Here is a 19,319-nt window from a genome sequence, read left to right as displayed (position 1 = left end):
AAACGCTGACATAGTTACATCATTCGCGTTTTACACCCTGATTGACGCACGTACTAGGCTGACTAAAGATAAGGGTTAGGTTTAACCTTGGATTATAGTACTCAAATGCGTTTATACGTTCAATGTGGGGCAATTGGTGTGAACAGTACTGAAATATATTTTTGTTGTTATAGACGTTTACTAGGAAAACAAGAGATTTTTGTCCCTTTGACATTGTCATTTGAGTCACTGGCCATTGAACGCTGGGAAGCTTTCTATAGTGGTACTTGGTCATTGTTGAAAGTTCGCAATACTTAACTGTTATATTTTCTGACTTAGAATCGGTGAACTTGGATACCCGATGTGATCTTAAACTTTGAGCCACTGAAAATAAACTGCCATAGACATCTATCAATAACGGCGTTATGTTATTGTGTAAAGCTATTTAACTTTCTAACTTTGGGTCCGGAACAAAAATAAACAGAAGTTAATTTTGGTCAATGTGACATTGACCTTTGAGCAAGAGACATCAGTTACTAAACGCGTCTTTAACTGTCACGAAGTAATGATCTTAAGTTTGAAAAATTCAGCCACTACTATTATGAAGCAACAATAGCTCCGTAAAGCAGGGCAATATATGCATGCAGATCTAGATCAGAGGAGGAAGTAAAATTTATAGACTTTTTCCTTGGATGTGTGTGGGGGAGGGTTATGTTTGGGGTTAAGTACAAGAAACTGAAAGTGAATTTATTGTAGGTTGGGTCAATGTTTATGTGTTGTTGGAGAGTGATATGGATTGTTGCACTCCTCAAGTCACTTAATTACAACCCACCTTTATTCCAAGTTTAAGGTCAACGTTTTGAAAAGTTTGGAAGTTGTGCTCAAGACTCAAGGACTGACTACATGAATTCTAAGGTACATATATATAAAGGTGTAAAAGTGATTTTTTGTTGGTGGAGGTAGCGGGGATGGGGCGTGGTCGAGTTATGTGGATTGCAGCACTCCTCAAATCACCTCATCACCACCCAACTTAGTTCCAAGTTTAAAGTCAATACCTTGAACATTTTTTAATTTGAACTCTGGACACAAAATAAAACAAGGGCACCGCAATGCGGAGCAATATACGCCCGAATGTGTGACTTTGACCCATATGTGTGACCTTGACCTTGAAGCGAGTCATCTGAAACATGCGCAATACACATTGTTTCGATTTGGTGAACATTTGTACCAAGGTTCTTGAAAATCCATCAAGCAGTTCAAGAGTTACAGAGTGGACACGAAACAAAGTCATATGACCTTTGATCCCTAAGTGTGTCCCTGACCTTGAAGCGAGCCATCCGAAACATGCACTCTGCACGTCGACCCGATGTTGTGAACATTTGTGTAAAGTTTCTTTGAAATCCTTCAAGGGGTTCAAGAGTTACAGAGCTGACACGAAATTAATTTGACCCCTAAGTATGACCTTGACCTTGAAGATATCCATCCAAAGCATGCGCTTTGCACGTTGTCTCGATGTGGTGAACATTTGTGCCAAGTTTCTTTAAAATCCTTCAAGCAGTTGAAGAGTTATACAGCGGAGACGAAACAAAGTCATATGACATTTGACCCCTAAGTGTGACTTTAACCTTGAAGCGAACCATCCAAAACATACGCTCTGTGCGTCGTCTCGGTGTGGTGAAAATTTGCGTCAAGTTTCGTTGAAATCCTTCAAGGTGTTCAAGAGTTGCAAAGCGGACACGAAATTGCTAACGGATTGACGGACGCACGGACAATACCAATTCTATATGCCCCCACTACTCATGGGGGGGGGGGCGAGGACAAAAGTGATGCAATTTCTGTTTTAATGCGAGAGTGAGACATTCTACGGTGCATCCCTGAGACTAACAGAAATGTACGGCAGGACCAGAAATAAAACGGCTGTACATATAGATGTAGGCAGCATGGTAACGAATACAGATGTATTTAGCGTCTTCGATTGAAGAGTTCCATTGTGTTTGTCTCAAAGTGTGAACGTTTATAGAATACAGACGCCGCAAAATAGCCAGATCACACCCGAAGAAATGGATCTAAGTTGCTTTTCTGGGCATTATTTCATGCACTGGCGGGAAACTGGGTTGAACCAGAGAGCTAGTATCTTTCATTACATGAAATAATTCTAAGCACCAAGCGAGGTTTTGAACCTACAAAGTGGGGGGCAAGTCAGCGACCTCAACCGCTCGGTCACGGAAGGCCTTGATGGATTAAACAACACATTATGGATTACGACCACAAAATAAACAAATAAAGGAACACAGTGGAGCACCGCCTTGGAACGAAAAGGGGCAATAATGCCGGTTAATCCCCACCATGTCCCAAAGTTATAGGCAGTGGAAATAATGGTTATCCCCGCAATGTGAATCTATAACACACGTAATGGTTAAAGAAAAACCACAAATATTCTCCTTTTGATTTATATAAGAAACAAGCATAATGACCCATATACTCAAGTACTCGATACCTATGCAGGAAATAACAGACCACCACAAGTATCCAATGAAACGGAGTAGGTGAGATATCAAGCAGCTTAATTCCAGTAAGCTTTAAGGTCACACACCTCAGAACGAAGTCCACGAAGTTATCATTAAACTAAATCTAACAATCGATTTAGAATAAACAAGTTTAACTGCTGTTACAACATTAACCAGATCGGTGAAAATGTACATTGTTGTTGTTGTTGTTGTTGTTGTTGTTGTTGTTGTTAATAAAAGAAAAACACTGATAATAATTTAAGTCCTTAAACTTTGTTTAAACAATTATGTTTCCGAGTTGAATCTTTTCAGGGAAATTTCCTCAAAGGAGCTTACAGTTGTCCATCAGCACTGGATGTTCTGGGGGGTATGGAAAAATCTTTGCAGCTGGCAACAGTTTATCAGAAAACGGGTTGGAATCTGCCCAGACAGGGGCTAAACGCCGAAGCAGTTCAGTATGTTTTAATACTAACGTAATGCAATATTGCCTGAGTCTTGTTTGTTTCTATTTTTCACATTTGATAAACGCCTTTAGTACTAAATATATTTCAGTTGCTTTGTGGAAGATTATAAAAGTATCAAACATTTTAATAGGATTTTGTATTCATTTTGATGTACATTATACTACGTTACTGAATGCATTGTTTTGTTTTGTTTTCAATATAACTTACGTTATGCTTATATTTCGATCCTCTGAATGATTTTAGGTATTACAAGAAGTCCCTGAACATTTTAGTGTATGGTGGGCCTGAGTATGAATCTGTGGCAATGCAGTCTTTCAGTAGCATGGGAATATCACTCACATTCCTACATAAATCATTGCCCAATACAAATATTTTTCATTACCCAGTATATTCGTAGTTTTATTTTTCAGAAATAGATCAAACAATATATAGTAGTAAGTTTCCTGCAATGCTAAATATGATTTTATTTGCTATAGATCGATTTCTTGATGTATGATTGAAAGATACATTCAACATAGAAATTTATAATCTTGTTAACAGAACCGCCGTCAACAGATTTTGTTGTCAACAATACTGCAAGATGTAATAATATTAATTCTGTGCGACCTGTGATATTGCAGTGAGGCAGCAGTCTTGTATTCAGTAAGACATTGTGCTCATTGCTACATATGGTGGTTAATTTCTACCATGTCGAATCGTTGTGTTGGCAGAGCGAAGACACAAAAGCAAGGCAACGCGACAATAAAATTAGTGCTATCATGTCTTCGCCCGACAGCTCGATATCACGACAGAATGACTGGGCTGGGCTGGGCAAAGACACGACAAAACGACAACTCGACATATTCTATACGAAATAGCAACAAATAATATGTTCTGATCAGATCTAAGCATCGTCTAGTTCCAATATGCCTTATATATATTGACACAGTTCTTGAATGAACCTAATTGTACAAAGCTTCTTCTAACACTGCATTAAAGTAGCTCCAATTTGTATGGTCACCGTGGCTGGTTTAGGACATTTCGTTTAGTCGCTGTTTTGTAACACAGTTCGTTGTGCCGTCCTGGCGCGCGTGCCAAAGCGCCTAAATGAAATTTTAACAGTTTTGTGTGTCTTATTATCATTTCATTTCGTCGTGGTGGGGGCGCCAACGCGAAATAATGAAATATAATGTTTCGTTCTGTCGCATGTTATGTTTCGTTGTAAATTTCGTTTTGTCGCGTTGGCGCGCCACCTAGACGACATAACGAAATTTGCTTCATAAGCCATGTGCACGCCAACGCGACATAATGAAGTGTCCTAATTCAACCACCATACATTTTATTTAATAAATTGAAATACTGCGTAGTTTCAAATTTCTTTTAATTAATCTAGCATGATTTAGCTTGTTTCTGATGTTTCTTTTTCGCGGCGTTGGTTGTCAATACAATACGACTGATAACATATATCATTCTAAAGATCTCTGAGGTAATTTTAACATAACTTGATTAGTTTAGATTTTATGTCGATTTTGAATGGGGTATTTCAGCCAATTTTGACACGTACTATTGCAGGATAGCTTAGTTCGCAAAAAGCAACATTAATTTTCTATGTAAAATGTTGTCAAATTTTGGTATTTTGTTTTGAAATTGTGATTTTGCCCGATATTTTATATTGAAAAAAAATACGTCTATGGTCATACAATTGATATTATTAAAGATATCTTCCAGTTCAAAGGGGCCCACCAAACACTGAGTCTGGACCAAACGTTACAGATATCATATCAATAGGCTGCAAATTTTGAAAGCTACTCCACAATTTAGTTTGTGAGTTTTATCTTGTTATTGGCCTAGTATTTCCTTTCTATTCTGATCTGTAGCATATCTAAGCTGCAAATGTTCCATTAAATATATGTAGATAAGATAAGAAATTGGTCATATTCTCATGTATGTATTTAGACTGTATTTAAGAACGTTTGAACATCTTTTGTGAAAAGATGTATAAATATACCATATTATTTTTCACTGGAACACTTGTTATCAATGGAATATGCGGCGGGGGTGTGGATGAGATAATCAACGTTAGCCGAGAAGAGTTTGACAATCTCAGAGCAACTGTCAATCGTCTGGAAAGCTTTGCAGAAAATCAAATCTCATTAAATAAACGGCTTGAATCGGACCTAGATAAACAACGTGAAGTTATTCACAATCTTCAAGACGTTATATCACAACAAGGAGACAAGATTCGGCGACTTGAAGAGCTGTCGCGACACGAAGAGGAAGTGAAGAGCAGAAGACATTCCATAGTGAATAGTAACTCCTAATTTTTATTTGAAACTAAACTCATACAATAATAGTTCACCATGTATCCTAGTTCTTTTATTTGTATTTTTGTGTGTGTGTATAAGGATTATAATAGCCAAGACATTTTTGTTGGTAATCAGACCTAGCTCGAGGACTTTCTTCAGTCCTTCGCGAATGTATGGTTTCATTTGATAATACTGTGTTTATCTTGAATAAAGGCCAACAGTTCTGTTTGCGTTCAATTTTCTTAGATGTTCTTGGTCAAAACAATTGGATTGGCCGACAGAATTTCTCCCGATGTATTGCTCAAGGTGGTGCATATCAAATTGAAATAAGGCAAATGTATAGTCTGTATCAATTCTTTTTAAGATAATAATTATAGGTATTCAAATTGTTTTACAGGGTCTGTGAAGTCTTCCTCAAAGATAAGAAGATATGCCGATAACACAGTGGGCTTTTTCGCAACACTCACTCAGTTGTCTTTGGCGCATCTTGGTGCTCATCAAAACATCGTATTTGATGACATTGTCACTAATGTCGGCAATGCTTACAACAATCACCAAGGTGTGTTCATCGCCCCTGTTAGTGGCCTCTATCTTATAACGACTAGTATACTGTCCGGGCCAAACAAAGAAATCTGGGCAGATATCGTGGTTAATGGCACCGAAATTGTCAGACTCAATGGTCGAGGTACAGATGGCAGGCATGGCAATGGGGCACAAACAGTAGTTATAGCACTCAAAAAAGGTATTAGTATTCCAATTTTGTGTACGCGTTCTCTGTTATGCAGCTACGTGTTTTCATTTTCATAAAAAACTTGACAACTCGATAAATCTGAGCAATATTCATTTAAACAGCACTGTATAAACTTATCTGTCCGTTTCTTTTCTACTCATTTTACTTTGTGTTTCTGATGTATAAGACCGAAATTAGAAGTTATTCACTTTCGGTTAGCCACACTGCAGTAGTTCTCGTTAGTGCAGTAATTTCGGACAAAACATTTATAACATATATATTGTTTTCAAATATTAACAAAAATATGCCAACTCTTTCTCTCTTAAATTATTCATTTTCAAAATTGTTTATCAGATCGAGATTTCAAAATATGTAAGTATGAGGAAAAGGTTAACGTTCAAATAACGAAAGCATATTTTGATAGATGCATTAATTGAATGTTGTAACTAAAGTTAGGATCTTATATGTATTACAGAAGTTGTACAAGGACTAATTCACTACATCTAAAATTTTGTAACAAGAACAAATGCTCTAAAGAAGTGGGAACTTCACATGTCGCCCAACACGAAAAAATGACCCTTAACTTGTCTGTGACAAATTCCACAATTTTCTTGATAAATTTATGTTAGATTTAAAGTAGTAAGTTTAGTCTTAGGACTACTGTACCGGGGTTATACAAACATTTGCCTGTTATTTTACAGGAGACGATGTATCCGTACAAAATGTGCGTACTGATGATGATTATTGGGGCGATAAATATTCAAGTTTCGGTGGATTTCTGATACAAGAATTTGAGATGGATTCATCTTCTATTGTTGGTTGAATGCCAATATCGGAAATAACACACTAATTTATACAACTCTCCGTTGTTGCTTGTTCATTTATGCATTTTATATTTTCAGACATGTCATTAACCGAACGGACATGTATTTCAAACCTCAATTTACAAGTCAAGTTTGATTGAATGTCACAGAAACAAGCTTTAAAACGAAGTAATTATTTTCTGGCATGATTATTTTAAAACTCTGAAGTCAATTATTTCAGTTCCTTATCTAGAAAGGTGATAACTTGTTTTCGTTATCTTTTTAAGTAAGTAAGCCTTAATTTCTTTGAACTTCCGATCTTTTTTATGTATTTTTGATCCTTTAAAAAGATGAACTTGTTCTCTATATCCGTATATCTATCACTACCAAAGAGCAAAACTTGTACATTAAGGGGTTGAAAAGTAGGGGATTCGCAAAATACTAGTAAGTAACTATCTTAGCTTGAAAAAAGTAACAGATAAACAAAAAATGTTCTGTGTCACCGTTTGATGGCACCACAGTCGCATATAGGATGTCACCTATACAATATGTTTCAGGAATTGTGTGTGCTTTGAATTTTGCTTTTATGCTTCCGAAGATGGGCCTATTAAAATCGAACTATCCGTCCGTGTATGTGTGTATGCGTATGTGTGTGTGTGTGCGTGTGTGTGTGTGCGTGTGTGTGTGTGTGTGTGTTTGCGTGCGCGTGCGCGTGCGCTTGCGTGTGTGTGTGTGCGTCCGTCGGGTGTAACTCTGCCATCCATAAAGGGATTTTGAAATAACTCGGCATAAACGTTCACAATAATGAGACGACGTGTCATGCGGAAGACCCAAACCCCTAGCTCCAAGGTCAATGTCACATTTACAGGTCAAAATTTAACCGGTTCTGTTTCCTGTCCGGTCCATTACTATGCCATTCATGAAGGGATTTTAAAATAACTTGGCATATAATAAGAGATGACGTGTCATGCGCAAAGACCGAGACCCCTAGCTCCAAGTTCTGTGTCACACTTAGAGATTAAAGCTTACCATGGTCTGTTTCATGTCTATTCCATAGCTCTGCCATTTATCAATGGATTTGAAATTAATTTGGCACTAATGTTACCCATATTGAGGTGTGTCACGCTTATGACCCGGGTCTCTCAGGACAAGGCCAAGGTCACAAAATTATTCATACCTAAACTATTCTGGCATATTTTGCGCAGACAACTGAAGCATTCTTGGGCATGCTTCGGGGGCATTTGTCACAAATAGTGACAGCTTTTGTTATAGTTTAATTTTAAGAAATTTATATATTCAGTGTTTCTAATGTCCGATTCAAGACTTTTACTTTTAGAGATGCGATAAAAGATGAATTGTACATCTGAGCATGTGGAGCTAATGTAGGCGTGAGGTTGTTATACATTTCATTCTGCCCGTACTTGGACTAAGTGTTGTTATATTTTCTGGTCATTTGGGATTACAGAGTACATTCAATTTTACTATCATATATTTCAGCTTAAGCTGCTGCTAGGGGACGTGCGGGTATTGCACATTTCATTACCTTTCGCGAACAAACTCAATTAAACAAAGTTTGCTTTTATTTTGCTTGGCTGCGTACTATGTTTCCGAAGGACTTTCCTATAGATTTTATTGCATAGTTGTTGTTATTACGAAGTTGATATGGGGTAGATTCAGAAAGAATCCCAGGAAATACGTCTTTGAAAAAGTCGGGCATTTTTTCTAGTCTTGCTGTATTAACTACTACAAGCTTTTGAATAGGTCACATGTCTTAAAATGAAACCAGACCTTTTTGCTTCATTTACCGTTCAGTTCAGCTAAGATCTATTTTTACCAAAGCTTGTTTTCTAAGGTATAAAATGTATACCTGATTATATAAATTACGATTAAGTTTAAACTTAAATTATCTCATTGATCCAATGACCTTCGAAGCAGATGAGAAAATCTTATTAATATGACCTTGCCATTTTCGATCAGATCTAAATGTTACCCCTGAGTATCTATGACTTTCCATGAAATTAAGACTAATGATATTGTCAATGTAGGTTTCAGTTCTGATCCTTATGTAAAAATACTACTTCTGTTTTATTAGCATGAAAGTCAACAAGTCATGAAAGATATCAGTCACTAATTTTCTGAACATCGGTATTTAAGATGTGTTGCATGAATTCTGTCTAAAGATGAAACAGGTAACAAAAACTATTATTAGCTTAAAGACACGTTATACTCAATAGGTTTTCAGTAACATCCAAGGACCGACGGCAGAAAGAAAGACGATCCGATAAACACTTTTTGACTACCATTTGTACGAAAACTTTTGGTCATCTGCAAAATGTTTCCATCATTCTATTTTGTTTTAGCTTGAAAGTAAGACCCTCATGCCATTCTCGATCGGGTGCTTTTATAGTTTAGTATGAGTACTGGCCATATGCCAGTTAGTATTTATAAATTGTTAGTGATAGTAAAACTATCGTCGGTTGAATAATTCTTAAAGCTCTATTTATCCTGGATAAACCGGATAATCTCTCTCTCTCTCTCTCTTCTCATCAATAATATATTTCAGTTTTCATATTTACACAACAAGAGCTCAATTGCTTTATACCGCCAATTATTTTCGTATTATATATTTTGGGGAGGACCGTCATCTGTTGTTGTAAGACCTTGTGGCCAAGACATTTGCTTCTTTGTTTAGGTAAATATTGAACATAATACTAATCCCCAATGATAACGTGATTCCCGCCGAAACGCGAGGACTAGTCCATTTTATGATGAAATAACAATTCATAATGCTTGCACATAACTTGACAAGTAAATATTAGTATTTGTTTCATTTTAACTATCCAGTTAGTTTACTGCAACTTAGGTCAGTAGGGTAAAATGCAGATAACAATTGGACATAAGCAAATCGTTTTGCGAGTTCGAATCCTCATCAGGATATTTTTTTCAGATTTTGTATTGTTTTTCCTATTCGTTTTCATTTTTGTTCCCATATTTACGTTTCTTTCTTTGATAGTTTGTATTTGCATATAAGTCTTTATATAACATAACATTATATTCATTATTCGTTTAAGTGCATGCATTTAATTACTATCGTCTTTGATATGATGCTAAACCTTTCTCATCTGCCATATCGGCTTTTGATATTTCTCTGTCGCGTTGTCACAGAGCACATGATAGAATCTAATTTTTTATGCAAAAATGAAATAAAGATTATATGTCAATTTACCAAAACGGTAAAAGATCTGTTCAACATGGACAATATGCTTTATCTCTGAACTAATTTGTAATTGGTACTAAAACTAGAAATATTTAGATTTGATTTCCTGTTTATACTAAAACGGTATAAACATTGCTTCAATATGTTGTCAGATTTCCTGTGATTTTCATGATTAGATCTTACACTCCCTTACACTTTAACTACATTTCAGGGTAATTGCAGTTCTCTCCAGAATATCTAACAATTACACTCTGTATGATTAACATTGCTGGTATGTCTATATATAAAAGTGTTTATATGTACTTACTTAATGTAGGCTACACGTGCTAGAAGAATTTTCGCTTCAGGTCAAAATGTGATAAGTCTTAAATAGATTATATTCATGTACAAGGTTTTATATTCGACTTTTAACTGAACACGAAAAGAAACAATCCATGCTTCTCTTGATATAACTGCAATAAAAATAATGTAAAAAGCAAACCTAACAAACCATATACGTATGCAATAAATGCATTTACGCAAAAAAAATCAACAGGGAATGCCATGTTCCAAAAACGCAAGACTGACTTTACAAGTTTGAAAACTTATGGTATGCTTTTTATTAAGGCGATAGGTATCCCGACAATTATAAGAAACATGACAACGTTCTGCTTGGCCGAGTGGTCAATATCGCTGGCGTCGGATCACTTACCCTTCAGCTCTGTGAGTTCTAAACCTCGTTTGCGTTGTAGAATTATTTCATGTGAGGAAGTCATCAAGCTGGTGTTACTCGAAACAAAATTATATGTCGATTGTTTCTCTGCACATAGTCGCTGTCTGAGGAAGATAGAGTTTTATATTTTGACCTATAAACCACTTTTAGTACTGGTGTTTATCAGATATTGTAAACATTTCCATTCTATCCCGATCCACTTTTGGACCGACTGTTTCATTTTATATGTAAGATTACAATCTGTTTATATTCTCATGCGTGTTTTAAGACTAAATTTATGTTTAATAAAGTTTGAATTACTATTGAGAAAAGATGCATAAATATATCTTACTTTTTCTCATTGCAACACTTCTTGTTAATGGAATTTATGGAGGTGATGTGGATGAAGTGATTAAGATTAGTCGAGAAGAATTTGAAAATCTCAAAGCAACAGTCAGTCGTCTCGAAATCTTTGCAGAAAATCAAGTCTTATTGAATCGACGGCTTGAATCGGACCTAGATAAACAACGTGAGGTTATTAAGGATCTTCAAGACGTTATATCACAACAAGCGGAGAAGATTTAGCGACTTGAAGAGCTGCCGCGACAAACAGAAGCAATCAAGTGTGGAACACCTACAATACAGAAAAGTTGCCATTTTAACATTTGATTTGAAACTGAATCAAAACATCAAAATATTACTTTACAACAGTAACATAAAATATTATTTCATTTGTATCATGGTAACATTTATAAAACTTATTGCAATACTATATATCAACCATGCACATGTGGTGTACGTACTGTTGAAATATCTTTTAGGGATACCCAGCTCTAGGATTTTGTTTCGTAAATAAATGGCTTATGTACGACAGCGTAGAAAGTCGCCCATACTTGGTCTTGCTGGTTAAATTATTGTTCTTTTTGGACTATGTAGTGCATTCAACTACAATGCATTACATGTACTAAATGTAATTTCTAACGTTCCGCCGATATTTTTGCAATATCTTTCATACTTCAAGTTGTCCATTCGGACAATTCTCAGACGTTAGGAACAAATATGTCATAAATAACATATAGAAATTTAAACAAATTTGACTTACGATATGATATTATTTTGTTCACTTTACGACTGCTATCCATTTTTGAAAAGTCACAGAAAAACACCTGAATATTTGTTCTTTAATAAACGTGCAACTGCCATTTATAATAATACTGAATACTACATATGGAAATAGTTTTGATATGTATGATCAAAAATCGAAACAGAAAAAGTAGAAACTCAATAGGCCGCCAAACACGACAAAAAATGAAAATATTGCAGACTCTGTTTGATTGAACATGTTCATTAATAGTAGTGGAAATGCATGCTACAGTTCAAGTCCTCTAACTCCAGATTGAGCTGAACTCAATATTTAGTACCGAGCCTCATTTAATTTTCGTTTAAGGTATAGTATGATAAAAAGCTTTTGTCTTGAAATTCGTTCGTTCGTTAATTACAGACATTTCTTCCGGTTTTTTTGTGTGTGACTTTTTAGCTCACCTGCCACGTAGTGACAAGGTGAGCTTATATGATCGCCCTTTTGTGAGCACATTTTGAAATCGATTTTAATCAAACTTGCACACAGCTTGTATTGGCATAATATCTCGGTTCCTTTAGAATACTGGCCAGATCCCATCATGGGTTCCAGAGTTATGGCCCCTTTAAGTGACAAAATTTGCTATTTTGGACCTTTCTGCCATATAGAGGTTTCATTTATGCTTTGATTTAATATAAACTTGCACAAAATGTTTATCTTGATGATCACTAAGCCAAATTAGAAACTGGGTGATGTGGGGTCAAAAAACTAGGTCACCCGCGCAAAAAAAGGAAAAGCCTGTTAACACTCGTGAGGCCACATTTATGACCCTATCTTTATCTTGAAAATTTCTAGGCCAAGCTCGAAACTGGGTTATGTGGGGTCCAAACCTAGGTCACCTGCTAAAATCAAAGGAAAAGATTGTTAACGCTCTAGAGGCCATATTTCGGACCCTATCTTCATGAAACTTGGTAAGAATGTTTATCTTGATGTTTTCTAGGCCAAGTTCGAAACTTGGTCATGTGGTATGAAAAACTAGGCCACCACTCATATCAAAGGAAAAGCTTGTTAACACTGTAGAGGCCATATGTATGACCCTTTCCTCTTGAAACTTGGTCAGAATGTTTATCTTGATGATTCCAAGGCCAAGTTTAACAGGTGAGCGTCACAGGGTCATCATGACCCTCTTGTCAATATTGTATGGAATTTGTAAAATGAATGAAAAGATATATTAGCCTTTTTTTTTCTTTGAAATTTGAATACATTATTTCAAACTTACTTTTCTAAACATGCGAGAAAATTCATGAATATACTATTTGTAATATGAAATATATTGCAAACAATGTTGAGGTGGGAATAGAAGTTTCGTTAACTGTAGAAGGCGTAAGATGCACATGTTGCAGAATTACCTCTAATGAACAAAATAATTCTCGAGCGCTTTCACTTGTTTATGATAATAGTATATATTCAATTTCATTGCAGAGTCAGTGAAGTCTTCATCAGAAATAAAACGATATGCAGAAAATTCGGTGGCATTTTTCGCAACACTCACCAAATCACATGTGGATCATCTCGGTCTTCATCAAAACGTTGTATTTGAGGACGTTGTCACTAATATTGGCAATGCTTACAACAATCACCAAGGTGTGTTCGTCGCCCCTGTCAGTGGTCTCTACGTTATTACAACTAGTTTGAGGTCAAGGAATGACAGAGAGTTCTGGGCAGCTGTCGTAGTAAACGGTACCGAAATTGTCAGATTAAATGGTCGAGGTACAGATAACAGACATGGCACCGGTGCACAAACAGCTATTATAACGCTAAAAAAAGGTACGCTAAATTTTTACAACTGTCATCAAAAGTTACTCTGTAAACTTGAGCATTTACTTAATTTTACAGATTGTTATAACTAAAATGTTAAATATTTATAAAGTGTGATCATATTTATAGCTTACAGACTACCAATCGAATTTTGATTCGAAACCAAAGAGAAGCAATTTTTTCAGGAGATGATGTTTCTATACAAAATATTATACAGAGTGACGATGATTACTGGGGTGACAAATATTCCAGTTTCGGTGGATTTCTGATACAAGAATTTGAAACGGACTCTTCTGTTATTGTCGGTTAAGTGCAGTTTGAATAAAATGTTTTTATTATGTTACCTGTTTTGTTCTATCATCCTAATAGACATTTCGTCTTAGCTCAATTAAGCTGTCAATTTAATTAAATGTCAAAAAGGAAGACGTTATTCTTTTCCAGAATAAATATTTTAATCTGAAATCAGTCTTACAAAACTAATTTTGAAAACGTGATAATAAGTTGTACTTATCCCCAATGATAACGTAATTCCCACCGAAACGCGAGGACGAGTCCATTTCATGATAACTGGAAAAAACAACAATTCATAATGCTTGCACATTACTCAACAAGTAAATTGATCCGTCCCATGGGAAAACCAACATATTGACTTTGCGACCAGCATGGATCCAGACCGCGGCTCATATTAATATGTGTTTCATTTTAACTATCCAGTTAGTATATTGCGACATAGCTCAGTCGGGTAAAATTCAGATAACACTTGGATATAAGTAAGTCGTTTTGTAAGTACGAATCTTCATGAGCATTTTTTCAGACAGTTTTTGTTTTCTCCATTAGATTTCATTTTTGTTTCCATATTTTCGTTTCTTTCTTTAATGTTTTATATTTGCATATATCTCTTTATATTACATAATATTATTTTCATAATTCGCTTAAGTGCATGCATTTAAACAATATCATATTTGATATAATGCTAAGCCTTTCTTATCTACCAAATCGGCTTAAGATATTGCTCTGTCGTGTTGTCACATAGCACATGAAGGAACCTAAAATTTTATGCACAAATGAAATAGAAATTGAATGTCGATGTTGAGTTTACAACCTACACGGCAAGAGATCTGTTTAACATGGACAGTATGCTTACCTCTGGGCTAATTTGTAATTGGTACTGAAAGTTAAAACCAGAAATATTTAGATTTCAACAGTCATGTTAAAATATTCTGAATTCCCTTTGTTCCATTTTAATTTATTTATAGTCATGTGGGTAAACATCAAGTTATCGTTTGGCCACAGTATAAATGAGTTCCTCGCTGTTGTGCAATGCTTTATATTCTTGTTTCCCTTATATTTTACCGCTCCATGTCCGAATCGTAATTAAAAGTTCATTATTAAATATTTGTTATTTTTTATAGTTGACATTTTTAACTTTAAAACATTTTCAATGCAATTTAACCCAAATGTGTAAAATTGTAGGCATATCCATTTGTGAATGTGATTACCATGTCAACATTTTTGTCATAAAATAATATGCAATTTAAGATTCATCATGTGAAGTTACAAATATTTAAGGACAACGATCCGCTAGGAACAGCCACTTTTAGACATGTAGCTAATCAGGGCATTATTTCTGACACGAGCGGGCAGCTGAGTAGAACCGCACACTTCCAATAAGCCAGATAGAATCTTTCCTCATATGAAATATATCTACTAACCAAGCGATATTTCGAACCAACAGCGATGAGGGTTAAGTAATTTGAAGTCAGCGACCTTAAAGCATTCGGATAGATTAGATAAAACACTTAGAGAACGAAGATAATGCAACAAATAACGGAACATACTCAGGGACAAGAAACCGGTGAATGTTGTGCCGAACCCCAATCTTAATCCCCCATGCCCCAGAGTTACAAGGTAGTGTAAATATTGGTTGTACCCGCCTAGGAATCCATAACACAAGTAATGGATACAGAAAAAGACAAATATGTTTCTGTAACTTATAAAGGAAAGAAGCCAACAGAGTCATTTATAGAGGATATTACATGAATGTCTTTTCATATTGAATTTAGTAAACGAGTTGAATAAAATAGTAAATGCGAGGCTCTGTCGAGTATTTTATCAATTTTATTCAACCGGTTTAAAAAATTCGATGTATAAAGACACAGATGTAATACTCTATCACATATAAGCATTTTCCTATTGAAAGATAAGAAATTATTCTTTCTTTACCTGTTATAGACCAAGTAAATTCGTCCAACGTCGCCTACAGATACACGACGTCAACGTCAAATATGTGATAAACGCATGTTCTCCATATCTAAAGTGCTTAATGAAACACGGTTCGAGGCAGATGCCAAATCAGCTAAATCCAAGTGCACTTTAAATTTACATACAACGGTGGAGTCCATAAACAAGTCATCGACCATAAAGTGGGTTGGAATCTGCACAGACAGGGGCTAACACCAAAGCTATTCAGTATGTTTTCAAACTTATGCAATGTAGCATTACCTGATAAAATCTGTTAAAAGATCATTTGGAGTAAAGATGCAACAAGAAGAAAATATCATGATCCAGACCAATTAACAAACGATCTAAGTACGGTAAGACTTTACAGCGCAAACGGCGTTGTGATAGTAATAAATATGTAAAGACTTTGGACAAATCAACAAGAAGAATAATAGCAGACTCGGTTTGTTTGAGTCTGTTTATGATAGGTAATGAAATGTGGAACGTACACTTCTCACGCCACTAGAACCGGCTTAAGCGGAACTCTATTACACATGTCTAGTTTTATTCTACTTCTATCGTCTAAAGTATAGCTTATATTTCAGTTGCGTTGTGGAATATTATAAGATATATTAGATATTTTAGTAGAATATTGTATTTATTATGATTTACATTTTTCTACGTTACTGTATGCACTGTGTTTAAATATAACTTACGTTTTACATATATCTCAACCTAAAGGAAGGCCTAGGACTTCTCACTGTATGGTGGACCTGAGTATGAATCTGTGCCAATGCAGTTTTTCAGTAGTATAGGGAAATCAGTTTACGTAATATTCGTAGGATTATTGTTCAGGAATAAGTAAGTAAGTTTCAAGCAGCGCTATGTTTGTATTGGTTATAGATTGGTCTCGGGATTTGTGAAAGAACGTTACATTTAATATAGACATTTATAAATTTGTTAGCCGTCAGCTGATACTGTTGTCAATAATACTGCATGATTTGAACCTTGATATAAGGCTTCTTAATTGGTAGTTGATTTACCTGATAAACCCATGAACTCAGAGTGTGAGGGAAATACGACGACGTGCATGCTCTGTTAGACGAAGCAATAGAAAAGTTTTGATTTATAACACAAGATGGAATGTGTTTGCAAACGCTGGTTTAAATGACGCATAGGAGTCATTTGCTATTGCTATTAAACTTAGCATAGACATTTTGACGAAATGCCTAATGAAAAGAATTGTCACTTTAACACAAATACTAGAACGTCAGACTGATGATACTGAGTGCTTGAAAACTTCTACACAACAATATAACTGTTGACCATCTTGAATGTTTGGTCAATGTATACAGAGGTATACAGATGATAATAAAATATATTCAAATTCATTGCAGGGCCAGTAATGTCTTCATCAAAAATAAAACGAAATGGAGGCAATACCACCGTGGCATTTTTCGCAACACTCACCCAGTCAAATGTGGATCATCTTGGTCTCCATCAAAACGTTGTATTTGAGGACGTTGTCACTAATATTGGCAACGCTTACAACAACCGTCAAGGTGTGTTCGTCGTGCCTGTCAGTGGACTCTATCTCATAACAACTAGTTTGAGGTCAATGCAAAGCAGAGAGTTCTGGGCAGCTGTCATAGTAAATGGCACAGTAATTGTCAAACTAAATGGGCGAGGTACAGATAACAGACATTAAACCGGTGCACAAACAGCTGTTCTAGCGCTCAAGAAGGGTAATACTATGCTAATGTTTTAACAATACTTTATTCAAAATTATGTGTAATACAATTCCGCTTAAGCCGGTGTTAGGGGGTGTGAGAGGTTTTGCTCATTTCATTACCTCTCATGAATAGACTCAATCAGACCGAGTCTGCTATTATTCTTGGTCGCATTCTTTGCTTCCAAAGGATCTTTTAACATATTTTATTAACTATCGCAACGAAATTTCAGAGGCGAACACACGAATTTTTGTATCAATTACTTTTCGTATCGGCGGGTATTAAAACTTCGTTATTTAGCCTTCAATGTTTCGTTACTTCGTGTTTTCGCCTCGGAAAGCGAAAGGCGAACACACGAAAACTGAGCTGTTTTCAACCTTTCGTTACTTCGACCCGCCGACACTATAATAATGGCGAAATATGGGGCGTAATGTATATGAGTCGCTCCATGAGAAAACCAACATAGTGCGTTTGCGACCAGCATGGATCCAGACTAGCCTGCGCATCCGCGCATTGTGATCAGGATCCATGATGTTCGCTAACGGTTTCTCTGATTGAAATAGGCTTTAAAGCGAACAGCATGGTCTGGATCCACGCTGGTCGCAAATGCACTATGTTGGTTTTCTCATGGCGCGGCTCATATATGAATTTTATACCAGAACTGAAATACTTGAAGAGTAACATGTTTTATTGCATATGAAACATCTTCTATCATAAACTGAGAAAAAATACATGTATGTATAAATGGTAAAACCCATTATCTAGACAGCTCTCAAAGTTCAGGTCGGTGTAATAAGCTTAATGTATGTAGCCTACATGTAAATCTAATATTAGTGATAAATTATCTACACAATGACATCTTTTATGGAATATAAATAATTAGCTTTCGTTTTAGGACAAATATTATCTTATAAATGGCAAAACGAATTATTTAGATAGCATATTCATTTCAACAGCATATGTGTAATTGTTATGCGCATGCTACCGGAAGGCAAATACACGAAAGGACGAAATAGCACATTTGTCGTGTGTTCGTGTCGGCGGGTCGAAGTAACGAAAGATCGAAAACTGCTTATTTCTCGTGTGTTCGCCTCTCGACTTTCGAGGCGAATACACGAAGACACGACAAACGAAGGGCGACGACACGAAGTTTTGATACCCGTCGACACGAAAAGTGATTAATACAAAAGTTCGTGTGTTCGCCTCTAAAATTTCGTTATTTCGCCTTTGTTTCGTTACTTCATGTATTCGCCTCGAATGTCGAAAAGCGAACACACGACAAGAAAGCTGTTTTCCACTTTTCGTGTTTTCGTTACTTCGACATTCTTTGATTGCTCTAACCAACATTTCGTCTTACGTCAATAAACTTATCAAATTTGATTCAATGTCGAACAATCAATGATTTTAAAATAAAACCCTTTTTCAGCTCACCTGACCAGGCATGAAGTGGTCATAGTGAGCTACTAGGATCGATGGATGTCCGTCGTCCGTCCACACTTCACATTCCACATTCATCAATCCAAAGCTTTCTTAATTATCTTTGTCACAAGATCTCGGATGAGTTTGATCATGGGCGTGATTGAACCAGTACGTAAAGAGTCATTGGCCCTTAAATTAGAACAAAATGCTATATTTCACCTTCATTTCTTCACCAATCCTAATCATATTTATACAGAGTGTTTGTGAGTTTACTATGTCGGAAGAGTTTAATTTTGAGCGAAATCAGAATAGAAGGACTAGAGTTAAGCGCCTTGATTTTACAAAAAAGTGCCGTTAATTGCTTAGTTTACAATCTAG

At 35.9% G+C, this 19,319-nt stretch overlaps 1 protein-coding gene and 1 long non-coding RNA gene across 3 annotated transcripts; both read left to right on the top strand.

Moving 5' to 3' along the window:
• The first annotated feature begins 4,839 nt into the window (after positions 1 to 4,839).
• Positions 4,840 to 7,303, top strand: LOC123550884 (heavy metal-binding protein HIP-like). The gene is made up of 3 exons (XM_045339351.2): positions 4,840 to 5,239; positions 5,633 to 5,977; positions 6,667 to 7,303. Exons 1-3 carry the CDS (start codon positions 4,924 to 4,926, stop codon positions 6,786 to 6,788), a joined length of 783 nt encoding a protein of 260 aa, XP_045195286.1. The 5' UTR covers positions 4,840 to 4,923; the 3' UTR covers positions 6,789 to 7,303.
• Positions 7,304 to 10,404: 3,101 nt separating this feature from the next.
• Positions 10,405 to 15,998, top strand: LOC123552625 (uncharacterized). Of its 2 annotated transcripts, none has more exons than XR_008370467.1 (3): positions 10,405 to 11,325; positions 13,237 to 13,581; positions 15,805 to 15,998. It is a non-coding gene; the product is annotated as an uncharacterized LOC123552625 (long non-coding RNA). The 2 variants fall into 2 exon arrangements; XR_008370466.1 differs by lacking the exon at positions 15,805 to 15,998 and adding an exon at positions 13,758 to 13,895 and having other exon boundaries at positions 10,721 to 11,325.
• The last annotated feature ends 3,321 nt before the right edge of the window (positions 15,999 to 19,319 follow it).

This window comes from Mercenaria mercenaria, chromosome 4 (assembly GCF_021730395.1).
Source record: "Mercenaria mercenaria strain notata chromosome 4, MADL_Memer_1, whole genome shotgun sequence".
NCBI lineage: Eukaryota > Metazoa > Mollusca > Bivalvia > Venerida > Veneridae > Mercenaria > Mercenaria mercenaria.
This window is presented reverse-complemented; position numbering and strand designations above follow the sequence as displayed.